The sequence below is a fragment of the Oncorhynchus kisutch genome, linkage group LG3 (assembly GCF_002021735.2).
Source record: "Oncorhynchus kisutch isolate 150728-3 linkage group LG3, Okis_V2, whole genome shotgun sequence".
Lineage (NCBI taxonomy): Eukaryota > Metazoa > Chordata > Actinopteri > Salmoniformes > Salmonidae > Oncorhynchus > Oncorhynchus kisutch.
In genome coordinates this window covers 45,348,152-45,362,641 of record NC_034176.2, presented here as the reverse complement: position 1 = coordinate 45,362,641, position 14,490 = coordinate 45,348,152, and the positions used below count along the sequence as shown (strand labels likewise).

Below are 14,490 nucleotides of genomic sequence, written 5' to 3'. Positions count from 1 at the left end.
ATGACCTTGCCCAAACTGGGCTCGGTTGTGGGGAGCTGAGCCTCAGCTGTCGCTTTTGGCTCAGATGCATGAGGGGGCTAACGAGATAAGAGCACATTTCAGCCTCCTCTTCAGACCTGCTGTAGTAAGCAATCTGCTATGCTTACAGGACTCGGTGTCCTCGAGCGCCTCCTAGGCATGTTCCCTACCCAAGCAATTAATGCATAGAGAGAGGGAATCTTTCCCCGCTATCATGAAGCCACAAGCACAAGAACGTGGGGGTTAGAGTGCTGGGATAGGCTCGTCCTGGGATGGGATAGCAGTGGCCATTTCAACGGATAAGGGGGACCGAACAATGCCTGTTGTAAAAATAACGTGCAGACGGCATAGGCTAGCTAGTTAGAAGCTAGCAAAAGAGTAGCTTGTGTAAACAGCGACACCAAGCTAGCTAGTTAGGAGCCTTGCGGCATAGCACAAGCAATATTGAGCACTCCAACGCTATAGCTGCGAAGCTAGTGGGGCGTAAGCTAGCTAGCAGCCACCTCATGGTGAAGGTGTGCTGGCTGAAGGAAACCGAGTGACCGAGTTAGCATTCAGAGAAAAATGCTCCCGTGACCGACGGTGCCGTGAAGGCAGAGAGGATCGGTCTAGCTAACACAATGGGTGTACAAAGCTTAACTAGACAATAGAAGGGAGCTAGCAAAGCTACCATGTTGCAGTTAGGGTATGCTAGTGAGGTTTGCTTGCCTCTCAGCAAGCTAGCCAAGTTAGCCAAAGCCTTGCAGCATGGGCTAACTGAGTCTCAATAGCTACTAACGGAGACTGAAAAGTAGAAATTTCTACTTAAATCAAAAACCTGGTTAGAAGTCAACCTCTCAACAGGGTCTGAAGACCTATGCTCTGCAGCGATACCCTTCACGGTTCACTTGTGAGCTGGCAACCGGTATCCAGTCGATATGAGAACTAGAGTAGTGACACTTCGGTTGAGGAAGAGAAGTGAGAATAACCAGAGGGCGAGAGAGTGTCTCCTTTGATCCTTTGATGGAATTGAGGGTCACCTCATTCGCCGCTTTGCCTGTCTGTCTCCAACAGAGTGTTTTAGATTAATACTTTCGAGAGTAGGCGATCCTTAGTGAACCCCAAATGTGAGATATCAAAATAAATAATTCAAAGAGAACTGAAAACGAGCTGTTACTGGCAGAGAGTTTTGGAACTCTTTGTCTTATTGGTCTGTTAACTAAATCACCACATGGTGATGTCACCAAGCAGGCCAAAACACCATCCCACCAAAACAGGCAGCTCTTTAGTATGTCCTAAATGGCACCCAATTCCCTTTTATAGTGCACTTCTTTTAACCAGAGACCTGGGCCCTGGACAAAAGAAGTGCACTACATAGGCAATAGGCTGTCATTTGGTATACTGGTCTGTCTCTCGTGACACCATGTAGTAAGAAAGAAAGTTGAGAGACAGTCCACATGTGCTCGTCCTTCCAAAGTTATCATCGTGTTGTTTACCTCTCCATGGACTGGGGTCGACTCCCTCGGTCATCTCTCGCTCGTGCTTTCTCTCTCTCGGTCTCTCTCTCTCTTTCTCTCTCTAGCTGCTGGGCCTAGCTGCTGCCGGAATCAGGCCATTCAAAGTCACACAACCCCCTCCAGTGGCTGGGAGTGAGAGTGCAATGTCTTTGGGGGGAAAATACATTGAAACAAGTCTAAAAAGCATTAAGGACACCTGCTCTTTCTATGACATAGACTGACCAGGTAAATCCATGTGAAAGCTATGATCCCTTATTGATGTCACTTGTTAATTCCACTTCAATCAGTATTGACAAAAGGGAGGAGACTGGTTAAAGAAGGATTTTGAGACAATTGAGACATGGAATGTGTGTATGTATCATTCAGGGTGAATGGGCAAGACAAAATATTTGAGTGCCTTTGAACAGGTTATGGTAGTAGGTGCCAGGCGCACCGGTTTGTGTCAAAAGTATTCCTGTGGAACGCTTTCATCACCTTGTAGAGTCTATGCCCCAACGAATTGAGGCTGTTCTGAAGAAATTGTATTTATTTTTTATTTTACCTTTATTTAACTAGGCAAGTCAGTTAACAACAAATTCTAATTTTCAATGACGGCCTAGTAACAGTGGGTTAACTGTTCAGGGGCAGAACGACAGATTTGTACCTTGTCAGCAACCTTTCAGTTACTAGCCCAACACTCTAACCACTAGGCTACTCTGTTCTTAATTTCTTGTACACTCAGTGTAGACACACTTTGGATGTTAAGCAACAAAGCTGACGAGTGCGCAACTATGGGGCAAAACAGACTGGGTTGTCTTAGACTATTGACAGCATGTAAACTATATTTCGTCTCCAAATGTTTATTGAAAACCCAAACCCATTTGCACACACTTGTTGTTCAATTACATTCAATTACATTGGTTAGCTAGCTATAACAAGATACAACGTGCTGAAACGAGCCACCTAGGATTCCCCACAAAGCAGCTTCTTGTCATCTTTGCAAGCTATTTGTCCGTTCAGAATCGTAACAACACACACCTTCCGGCTACATTGATGCGCGTGCATCAATATTTGGTGCCAACACGTCTGTTTTTCGACCTCAAAGATCTTGTCTGTCTGGCTCTCGGTTTCAATTTCCGTTTCAGATGTACTTATTTGAGTTCAAGGTGATGTTTGTAAACAAAAGTAGAGAGTGAAAGTAGTGCCTTCATTTGAATGATTGATGCATATCTAATGATTGTGTTTCTCTCTGTTTCTTGCAGGCGAAGCGAGCGGTTCAGAGGGGAGCGACGGCTGTCATCTTCGACGTGTCCGAAAACCCTGATGCCATCGATCAGGTCAGTACACACACACACACACACACACACACACACACACACACACACACACACACACACACACATAGCACTCGCATTCGAAGTCTCCACTTATTCAGTGGAGGAAACAGAGAGGCTAAGCCAACATGCTAAGGCTAAAAATATATTCCTCTCCATTCAAACACCCATTCTTCTTCTCTTTTCAAAGACCTTCTGTCCTAACAGACCACTGTCAACTGACTGAGACATGCCCTGCTATGACAAGCAGGTTGTGTGTTTGCCCAACAATATACTTTTTTCCCCCTTCTGGTCAAACCCATGTGGATGAAGCAGGCTCATTCAACTATTAGGGGCTTTGAGTCTAGCCTAAGGACCCGTCCCAAATGGCACTCTATTCCTTATATGGTGCATGGAGCTCTGGTCAAAATTAGTGCACTATATAGGGAATATGGTGCCATTTAGGATGCACACTGAGTCCTAACCTGTCTGCCTTAAGAACAGTGTACTGTGTGAGAGAGACGTTAAATTGATATTCAGGTTAGGGTTTTACTCAACCATGACCGTGCTCTGTGGAGCTCATAACTGCAGAGGTAGTTTAGAGCTGCTACTGCACACCAACACATTACCTCATCCCCTAGTACCCCGAATAATCCAAGTCTCTCGTTCGCTTTTATCTCTCTCTCGTTCTGACTCTTTTTTTTCTTTCTCTTCTCTCGCTGATTTTTCTCTCTCTACTTCTTTCTCCTTCTCTCCCTCTCCCTCTCTCTCTTTGTCTCTCTCCTTCCATTCTACCTGAGCTAGTTCCTGTTTCTATGTTGTTGGCTGGTGAGCTCCCTGTCTGTAATACAGAAGTCTGTCCTCCGCCCTCTAGCCTCCACCGGTGCAGCGTCGATAGCAGCTTTGTCAGAGAGAAGAATTCTCCCGTGGTATTCAGCCAGGCCCAGAGCACCAGGCCCAGACATGCAGGTTTCTCTGTGTTCAGGCCTCCAGGCTGTAGGCAACAGCAGCAGTGTAGCAGCGACCCACAGAGATAAAAGGCTTGAGAAGGGACCACATGAAAGGCAGTGTGGCCCGCGGGGTTAAATTCCCCTAAGAGGGTTTCCAGTCGCAGCTGCCCAATCGGTACAGACACGACCCACAAGGCCGAGGGGCAGGGAGGAGGGGTTACAGAGAGTTAGAGTTAACGTACTTACGGGTGAAATTAGGAGGGAGAGAGAGGGTTAGAAAGTTAATGTTTTTAACCTCTCTTTTTTAAATTGTTCTTGCCATTTACATGATCTATCTACTTTTACGAAGGCTTTAATATAATGTAGAATTAAACATGATGGTTTTTGATAATAGAGAAGCACTTTTTTTAAGTTCCATTTGACTTCGAGTGGTTGAGTATCTCATCTTTCAAATTCACTTTGTTCTTCAATTCAAGCACATGCAGCATAACTTTGCTAGCAGTGTTGGCACTTTTGAGAGTCTAGTGTAGATTAACTTTGTAGATTGCAGGGGGAAAGAACACAAGCAGAGGCAGAGATGTGAAATTGCCATTTGCTATACTGTAACCAGAGAGAGCATATTTCACTTGGTAACATGACGACGGGAAGAAATTGAAAAGTGAATATCCCTGGTATTTCCCCTGGCCTTTCTAAATTACAGATGAGAGAACAGGGAGGGAGGGGAGACGACAGAATGGAGAGACTAGAGAGGACCGGGAGGGAGGCTGAGAGACTAGAGAGACTAGAGAGGACCGGGAGGGAGGCTGAGAGACTAGAGAGGACCGGGAGGGAGGCTGAGAGACTAGAGAGACTAGAGAGGACCGGGAGGGAGGGGAGACGACAGAATGGAGAGACTAGAGAGGACCGGGAGGGAGGCTGAGAGACTAGAGAGGACCGGGAGGGAGGGGAGACGACAGAATGGAGAGACTAGAGAGGACCGGGAGGGAGGCTGAGAGACTAGAGAGACTAGAGAGGACCGGGAGGGAGGCTGAGAGACTAGAGAGACTAGAGAGGACCGGGAGGGAGGCTGAGAGACTAGAGAGACTAGAGAGGACCGGGAGGGAGGCTGAGAGACTAGAGAGACTAGAGAGGACCGGGAGGGAGGGGAGACGACAGAATGGAGAGACTAGAGAGGACCGGGAGGGAGGCTGAGAGACTAGAGAGACTAGAGAGGACCGGGAGGGAGGGGAGATGACAGAATGGAGAGACTAGAGAGGACCGGGAGGGAGGCTGAGAGACTAGAGAGACTAGAGAGACCAGATAGTGTAGGAAGGAGAGACTAGAGAGGAGGGGGAGGGAGGGAGGTTGACGGACAGTCTAGAACAGGGGTGTCAAACTCATTCCATGGATGGCCTAGTGTCTGTGGGTTTTGGGTTTATCCTTTCAATTATGACCTAGACAACCAGGTGAGGGTTGTTCTTTACTAAAATGGGGACCTTAATTCATTAAAACACAGAGACACTCGGCCCTCTGTGGAATGAGTTTGACACATGGACTAGAGAGGGCAGGAAGGGAGGGAGGCCGACAGCAAACTGGAGAAAGAGGAGCTCAGTGGAGGAGGCAGTCCACAGTTTCCACATCTCTCTCTCTCTCCTACAGGTTATTTTCTCAATGGGAAATAAAATGAGTATGTTGATGATAGGACACAGTTCTTATTCTTCATTTACAATACTGAAGGTTGATGTGGTGTGGGCCGGGCCAAATGTGGAAGCTGGCCGTGTCGGTATTCTCCTACATAGCTGACCCGTTGTGTGTGTGTTCTCTTGTATAGCTGACCTGTTGTGTGTTCTCCTTTCCTGCAGCTGAACCAGGTAGCGGAGGACCCTCTGAAGAGGCCAGTGGTTTATGTGAAGGGGGCCGATGCTGTTAAGCTGATGAACATAGTCAACAAGCAGAAAGTGGCCCGTGCCAGAATCCAGCACAGACCACCAAGGGTAAGAGCCAGACAAGCCAAACCAGAACTACTGGGAAGATGCTAGGTGTGTGTGTGTGTGTGTGTGTGTGTGTGTGTGTGTGTGTGTGTGTGTGTGTGTGTGTGTGTGTGTGTGTGTGTGTGTGTGTGTGTGTGTGTGTGTGTGTGTGTGTGTGTGTGTGTGTGTGTGTGCAAGTGAATGGAATTCACTGCAAGTGAATGGACTAGCCAAACCATATTTTGATCATAGCTCTTATTTAAACCCTACACACTTCACAAAGCACTATACTGAGTCTAGTCCCGCAGCTAACAGTTACAGACATGGGAAGACATTCTTCTAGAGAAATCTGAGCCTCTCCTTTATTCCCTTGCTCTCTATTCTTTGTTATATCACAACAATTTTCACACAGTCGTTTTATCAATGGACGGTGCCAGGGGTGCATCTATGCCCAGTCCTGTGCGTCAGTACCGGTGTGCCTGCACGTGTGTATGCAAGCATGTGTGTGAGATGTCTGCCTTGGGCTGTAATATACATAATTTAACAAACCCTTCTCCCCCTGTCTCCCTCCCGACAGCAGCCTACGGAGTACTTTGACATGGGGATCTTCCTGGCCTTCTTCGTAGTGGTATCTCTGGTCTGCCTCATACTGCTCATCAAGATCAAACTAAAACAGAGGAGAAGCCAGGTGAGCGAGCGCACACACACACACACACACACAGTCTTGCGCAGCTAACCTTGTGGTGACATACAATTCAGTCCCATTAAAAATCCTATTTTCCCTAACCCCTAACTTGTACCCTAACTTTAACCTTAACCCAAAAACCTAACCCTAGCTCCTAACCCTAAAACTAAACCTAATTCTAACCCTAACACTAATTCCTAACCTTAACCCTAAACCGTAGTAATAGCAAACAAGGTTCTAAAGACTCTTGACATCTTGTGGAAGCCTTAGGAAGTGCAATATGACCAATAGACAATGATTTGAAAACCTACAAACCTCAGATTTCCCACTTCCTGGTTGGATTCTTTCTCAGGTTTTTGCCTGCTATATGAGTTCTGTTATACTCACAGACATCATTCAAACAGTTTTAGAAACTTTGGTTTCTATCCAAATATACTAATATGCATATCTTAGCTTCTGGGACTGAGTAGCAGGCAGTTTACTCTGGGCACCTTATTCATCCAAGCTACTCAATACTGCCCCCAGCCATAAGAAGCTAATATCTAAATAAAGCTAATATTTAAGACGGAGAATAGTATGTTCAATAGGGAAGATAAATAATGAAGTGTGCGCACCTCATTCACACGCCAACAAGGCTACTTTTCTAATGAGAGACACCTTGTAGTTAGTCCAACTACTTGCTCATTTTTCAAAAAACAAGCCTGAAACCCTTTCTAAAGACTGTTGACATCTAGTGGAAGCCATAGGAACTGCAATCTGGGTCCTATCTATTTGTATTTCCCATAGGCTAGCACTGAAATGGCCTGTGAACATCAACAAAGAAATATTCCAAAAGGATTTTCCTCAGGTTTACGCTTGCCATATCAGTTGTGCTATACTCACATGCATTATTTTAACAGTTTTAGAAACGTCAGAGTGTTTTCTATCCAATGCTACCAATGCTATCCAATGCTACCAAGTATATGCATATCCTAGCTTCTGGGCCTGAGTAACAGGCAGTTTACTTTGGGCACGTCAGTCATCCGAAATTCCGAACAAAAACCAGTCTTCAAAACAGGTTTTAACATCTAATTAACCTTGATGGAGAGCAGCACAGTAGCAGGTGAAATCCTGCCAGCACACCTGTGTGTGTGTTAGACAGAGGAACACACTCCAGGGGACTGCTTTTGGGATTAATATAGAGAAACCTGCCAGTGTGTGTGCACACGTGTTTCTGTTTGCGTGTGTGTGTTCCTGATGAGCCATGTCGACTTCCTTGAAGTGTTAATTAAAATAGCAGTTTGTCACACGTTACGAAACCTCTTTCCAGTTGAGTTCACACTGGGGCATGCTAAGGACACTCTGTCCTCAACATATTGCTGACTCTATGTAGGCTACATGACCATCACTGTACCTGTTTACCAACACTGTACCTGTCTTTATGTACCTGTCTACCAACATTGTACCTGTCTACCAACATTGTACCTGTCTACCAGCACTGTACCTGTCTACCAACACGATCTACCAATACTGTACCTCTCTTTATGTACCTGTTGTGTACCATTATTCCCAGCCTGACCATTTCTATCCCTTCTCTCTGCTCCCTCTCCCCATCTGCAGAGTTCTTTGAACAGGATGGCCATCCAGGCCCTGGAGAAGATGGAGACCAGGAAGTTCAAGGCCAAGGTCAAAGGGCAGCGCGAGAGCAGCTGCGGGGCATCGGATTCACTGAGCAGTAGCTCCACCTCCGACTGCGCTATATGCCTGGAGAAGTACATCGACGGAGAGGTGCGAGAGAGAACACACACACACACACACACACACACACACACTGAATACTATTCATAAAGGAAGATCCTTATATCAGAGTGGCATTTTAATTGGAGTGGTATTTGAAAGTGGTGAGTTTAAGGCACATGGTTAAACTGACTTGAATTTCGGAAGTCACTGTAGAAAGATGTTTCCTAGACCCTAATCTGGGACCTTTGAAGATTTACAGTAACAGCATTGCTAATCATGGCCCAGCCTGGGGACGTCAGGGGATCAACCCAGAGCCCCGGGCCCCCAGGGGACCCAGTCAGTGAGTGTGTTATGTGTTGTCTTGGGAAACCAGGGGAAGAAAACACACAACAAAGCATAGTCGTGATATAAAAGGCTGAATGGCATCAAAGGGGTTTGAGCAGTGAAGTAAGACAAAAGATGGGAGGGAGAGAGCCCAAAGAGGAGATGAGTCATGCTAAGGGGCAGTGAGAGAGGAAGGGAGAGAAGGAGAGTGGGAGAGAGGGAAACGGCGAGAGAGACGGAGGGAAAAACTTGAGCCATCTCTGTCCAAGAACGGAATAATAACGATCCTTCTTTGTGTCAGTGAGTCTTGCTGTGTTCTGTATAAGGCTCTCTCTGGCTCGGCCAACGGCATGGTGTCAGGTTTGAGAATAAGGGTGACTGGTGTAGTTTGAGGGCTCTGTGCTGTCATGATGAGTAGTGTAGTCTTGGGTTTGATGGTGGGGTTGGATTTGTTCAGTGTAGCTGTATACTGATGTATAATGTGACACCGGTGAAGAAGAGAAACCTTCTTGCTGCTTTGCTGCCACCTGTTGGCCATTCATCCATCAAACGCCAATGATGTCCTTCGATGGCATAAGCCATTTACCTAACCTTAACTCTTCTTCATCCCCCTCTCCTCCTCTCCCCCTGTTTCCTCCTCCTCCTCTTCTCCTGCTCTCCTTCCCCTCAACAGGAGCTGCGGGTCATCCCCTGTGCCCACAGGTTCCATAAGAAGTGTGTGGACCCTTGGCTCCTCCAGCACCACACCTGCCCTCACTGTAGACACAACATTATCGGTGAGTTGGTACACACTGGCCGCATCCCAAATGGCACACTACTCCCTACGGGCCCTGGTCAAAAGTAGTGTACTATATGGGGAACAGGGTGCCAGTGGGGGAGCACCTGTGGCTCTCTAATAAGAGTTTCCAGCACTTTTGTTAGACGACACAAAACACTAAAACAGTTCAAGCAAAATGCAGTTGATGTAAAATACCCTTTTCATGAAATAAAGTAAATATTACAACACATGAAACTGTAACTGTAACAAAGCTAACCTTTGAAAGACTCTTCTTTGACTCTCTCTACTCTCTCTCTCCTTAATCAAACACTCTCCCTCTTTCACACCCCTCTTCTCAGAGCAAAAGAAGGGGAACCCCGGCCCTGTCTGCATGGATGGCAATCCCATCCACAGCCGGCAGCAGAGGGTAGTCCTGCCCGTCCACTACCCAGGCAGGGTGCACCGTGCTGGGCAGGTGACTACCTACCCCACCCGCACCTCCATGGACCCCCATGGTAACCCCATCACAATGCTCACTGTGGACCACCACCCAGACCCCCAGGGCCTGTACCCTCCCCAGTCTGCCCACGCCGGGACCTTCCTCCGGGGCTACCACCCCCACACTACCATGCACCTGGACCACTCCCTCAACCCCCACCACTGTGGCCTGGAGCACCAACACCGCGGCCTGGGCCTCAACCCCCCCACCTACCCCCAGCACCAGCAGTCCGGGCCCCACCTTGGAGCCTTCAAGAGGCCCAAATTCCATGGGCGCAGCTTTTCGCGTGCTGCCTGCTACTCGCAGTATGAGACCATGTACCAACACTACTACTTCCAGGGCCTGACCTTCCCCCAGCAGGGTGAGGGGGCTGCAGGTGTTGTGGGGGTGGCTGGGGGTGCCGGGCCCCACAAGGGCCACCACAGCAGGGCCTTCCAGGGGGGTCTGCTCTACCCCACGGTGGTCCACATGGCCCCTGCTACCAGCTCCAGGATAGGGGAGGCAGGGAGCGGTGCCTCAGGCCTGGGCTGTTACCATGGCCACCACTCTGTGTGCAGCGGTTACCTAGCCGACTGTCCGGGCAGCGACAGCAGCAGCAGCAGTTCGGGCCAGTGCCACTGTTCATCCAGTGATTCTATGCTGGACTGCACCGAGGTTAGCAACCAGGGGGTATACGGCTCCTGTTCTACCTTCCGCAGCTCCCTGAGCTCTGACTACGACCCCTACGTCTACCGCAGTAAGAGCCCCTGCAGGGGTTCGCAAGGGGAGCCAGGGGCCACAGCCGCAGGGGCCTCCACCGCCTGTCCCTCCACAGCCGAAGACTCCCTAACCCCAGCTCCCTCGGGGGGCCAAGATGGCTGCAGCCTGCAGCCACAGCCTCCTCCAGGAGCCTGTGGGTTCGGCTCGGGGGACCAGCTCTCCAGCTGCAGTCTGGAGCCCAACTACAGCAGCCGCTCGTCACTGGAGCAACCCAGGGACACCAGCACCACTAGCACTACCTCAGCTGGCCCTCTAGAGGGAGCCGCTGACAGAGGGAAGGGGGGGCAGACAGGGGAGGAGATAGGGGGGAATCATGTCCTGGGGGGAGTAGGAGCAGGGGCGTGTAGCTGCTGTTTCGAGGTACTCCCACCCAACATGGAGTGCATAGGTCAGCAGGACTCGGACACGGCTGGGTCTCTGGCCTCCTCGGGGCGTGGCTGTCACAGGGGGGCAGAGTTCCATCAGCAGAGCTCCGCCTCTCAGCATCAGCAGAACTTTTACGGCCAGGGGGAGCACCTGTTAGCTCCGTCGGAGCAGGTGAGTTACGAGGGCCTGCCCTGCTTCTTTTACAAGGAGATGAAGGTCCACCGGGCCACAGGGGGGCGCTATAATGAGGATTATGCCGTGAACGTGCAGTACGCACACCACGCTGCAGACTCAGACGCCTGCTCCGGACAGGGCTGCTGTGGCGAGCTCAGCCAGAGAATACCCATAATCCATGAGGACACAGACTGTGAGCCGGGCTTGGGGGCGGAGACCCAGAGCAGCCTACTGCTAGGCAGCATCATCACGGGGGAAGGGCAAGGGGGCGAGGGGCGGACTGGGACTCGTTGGCAGGTGGAGCCAGGTGAAGGGGGGTACTTTACTTCAGGACAGTTCAGAGGTCAAACTTACCCCACCCAGGAGGAAGAGACCAGGGCCCTGTTCCACCCCCGGAACGCCACTAACCACGATGCGTCGGGAAACAGTAAAGCTACAGATGAGGGGCTTGGGGGTATATGAGGGGGTGTGGAGCCCAGAAACAGCCTCTTTGGTACCGAACCAGTCAGTCGTTCAGTCAGTCAATCAACAAACCCTCAGTTGCCTTGTTCTAAGCCTTGCTCGCTGAGCTCTGAATGTTATAATCCTATATGGTGATGGTGTGGATTTCTACTGAAAATTATATGATGGCCTGCCTGGTGTAACCAGGCCTATCCAGTTCATTCCTGTGGCTCAGCCCACCTCGTGGCCCCACCAGCAGCTTCTACAGGCTGTGATAGAGAATCAGGCTACGACATATGGGTGGAAGTTCAGTGGTTGGCTTGGCAGGGGCACAACACGACATGTAGGCTACTACCACATACCATCAGTGCCAGCCAGGGTCAGTCATGAGACCCATGAGAAGATCAACTAATTGTGTTAGCTGGGCCCAGTTTGTGAGATTGTATTTTCTGATTTGGTGAGTTGTTTTTCTTCACATGATATCGAAACTCCATTTTGTGCAAAACTTTTGAGGATTTCTTTCCCTTTTTTTCCCTCTTCTTGTTAATTCTTATTACACAAATGCCTGGATGTACATGCAGTATGTATGCACTATACGTACAGTCAGGTCAAAAATGATTGGCACCCTTGTTAAAGATGAGCAAAAAAGACTGTATACAATAAATAATACAAATACTGAGCTGTATTATTTTTTCGGGACTTGAACCCGATTGAAGACCTGTGGTTTGAATTGAAGAGGGCTGTCCATAAGTGCAGATGAAGGATATCAAGGATCTGGAAAGATTCTGTATGGAGGAGTGATCTAAGATCCCTCCCAATGTGTTCTCCAATCTCATAAAACATTTTTAGAAAAAGACAATGTTGTTATCCTCACAAGGGGAGGGTGCTTGAGTATTGAAAAGAGGGGTACCAATATTTTTTTGTATTACTTGTTAAATAAAGTATCTCCCTCTGAGCAATAGTATTAGCATAAAATAAGTCTTGTTTTGCTCACCTTTAGACCTGACTATGTGTGTACTGTACTGTACTTCTTTTATGACATACAGTTACCTATACAGCTTGGATAACAAGCTTCAACAAACCACCAACTCAGATGAAAGGTTATGTAAGAATACCAAAACCTTTCCTTTTTTCTTTTTTTAGGGGGTTTGTTGGGGATTCGGATCTTTGGTAGTTGGAGGACAGCCAGTGTCAGTCAGTCACCCACTTCTCTCATTGAGAAGATGAAGCTAAGCTATACAAACTACTCTACAGTTCTGTCTGTTGGTGGTATACTCAGACCAACACCAAGCCTTAGGCCAGCGAGCCATACTTACTATCTGGGGTGGGACTGTGTCACTTTTTGGTTGAATAGAGGTCCACATAGTGACAATGTTTCTCTGAGTTCCTCAAAAGAGATTTGGAAATCTTCAAAGGATTGGTTTCATATCCATTTGAGTTACTATTTCTAGTTTAGAAGCTCATGTTTTTTTTTGGGGGGGGGGCAGTTACTCATCTAGCCTCCTCAACACTTAAGCTCTAATGTAGATGGTCGTATGAGGCTCTTGTGTTGCTTAAATAAAAATAGGCCAAAGGAAAAAAGTATAATTCACAAGGATCTCTTTTATACTGTGGCTGTGTGTTTTTGTTGATGTATTTTTTACAACACAGTTACAAAAAAAGCAGCACATCTGATTTTAGATTTTTTTATTTTTTATGATTAAATCACACAATACACACCATGCTCACAAACAATATCAACGTTGTTTGTTCATTCATACCTTCTTTCTGTTTGTTTTACAGACTGTATTCTACTGTTTCTATGAAATGTACCCATTCTCTTCACAGAGGCATTTGTTTTGAAATAACAATATTTATATGTTAACCCAGAGCCCTAATAAATTAAAGATATTGAGAATCTAATCTTGCCTTTGCATAGAGATGTGTTGCAAATGAAAATTTGGGGGTACGCAAGTCACTATTTAATTTGTTTTAATTGTTTGTAGCACTTAAGATTATATAAAAAGAAAATGTGTACAAAAAAATGCTTTTTAAAAACAATTTAAGAAATATTATTATTTTCTCCATCATTACCATTTTAAAAAGGTTAGAAATCAATCTGTATATTTCTGTATCTGTATAGCAGCACATTTCATAAATGGAAATATGTTCTCTGAATATTTATTTACTAATATATTTATCTTTAAGCCATGTCTTATGTTGTGTATGAACATTTTGGAGTTGTTATTTGGTTGCTTTCTTTGATAAATCACTAACATGAGACTTTGTAAATACATGGTAATTGCACATAAGACGATTTTAAATATTCTCTGACCAAAAACTGATTTAAAAAATGTAGTATCATACAGTTTTGTAATTAAAGTGTACAAAGATCTGTAAAATATACAGTTTTATTCAAGTAAATCATGTTGTGGCATCTTTCTTCCTAACCTTGTCATCTTAATTCACAACAGTTCAATTAGAAGTGATGTCTTAAGTCTGGGATACATCTCTTTTGGGAAGACCATTTTTGGAGGAAAGCATCTGTGGAATATTTCAAACCATGCAACTTAACTACAGGCCAGACAAAGACTATGATTAACTGAGTACACACTGCAGTTTTTGGGCTTGACAGCCAAAGTTAGAACTGAAGTCACTGCTGTTCTGTGCCTGTACACACACCTTAGGTTCAAATTAGAGGTCGACCGATTATGATTTTTCAACGTGGATACCGATTATTGGAGGACCAAAAAAAGCAGATGCCGATTAATCTGCCGCTTTTTTTATTTTTATATATATACAGTGCCTTGCGAAAGTATTCGGCCCCCTTGAACTTTGCGACCTTTTGCCACATTTCAGGCTTCAAACATAAAGATATAAAACTGTATTTTTTTGTGAAGAATCAACAACAAGTGGGACACAATCATGAAGTGGAACGACATTTATTGGATATTTCAAACTTTTTTAACAAATCAAAAACTGAAAAATTGGGCGTGCAAAATTATTCAGCCCCTTTACTTTCAGTGCAGCAAACTCTCTCCAGAAGTTCAGTGAGGATCTCTGAATGATCCAATGTTGACCT

General features: G+C 46.6%; 1 protein-coding gene across 2 annotated transcripts in view; it reads left to right on the top strand.

Moving 5' to 3' along the window:
- The window catches only part of znrf3 (zinc and ring finger 3), a 116,736-nt gene extending 102,516 nt beyond the window's left edge, over positions 1–14,220 (top strand). The window contains exons 3-8 of one of the 2 annotated variants that reach the window (XM_031807025.1): positions 2,756–2,830; positions 5,598–5,729; positions 6,286–6,393; positions 7,990–8,157; positions 9,107–9,209; positions 9,550–14,220. In XM_031807025.1, coding sequence (XP_031662885.1) covers positions 2,756–2,830; positions 5,598–5,729; positions 6,286–6,393; positions 7,990–8,157; positions 9,107–9,209; positions 9,550–11,450 — 2,487 coding nt within the window. In that variant the 3' untranslated portion in view covers positions 11,451–14,220. Of the gene's footprint in view, positions 1–2,755; positions 2,831–5,597; positions 5,730–6,282; positions 6,394–7,989; positions 8,158–9,106; positions 9,210–9,549 lie in introns of both variants that reach the window. The other variant, XM_020475768.2, reaches the window with a different exon arrangement.
- Positions 14,221–14,490: the final 270 nt, after the last annotated feature.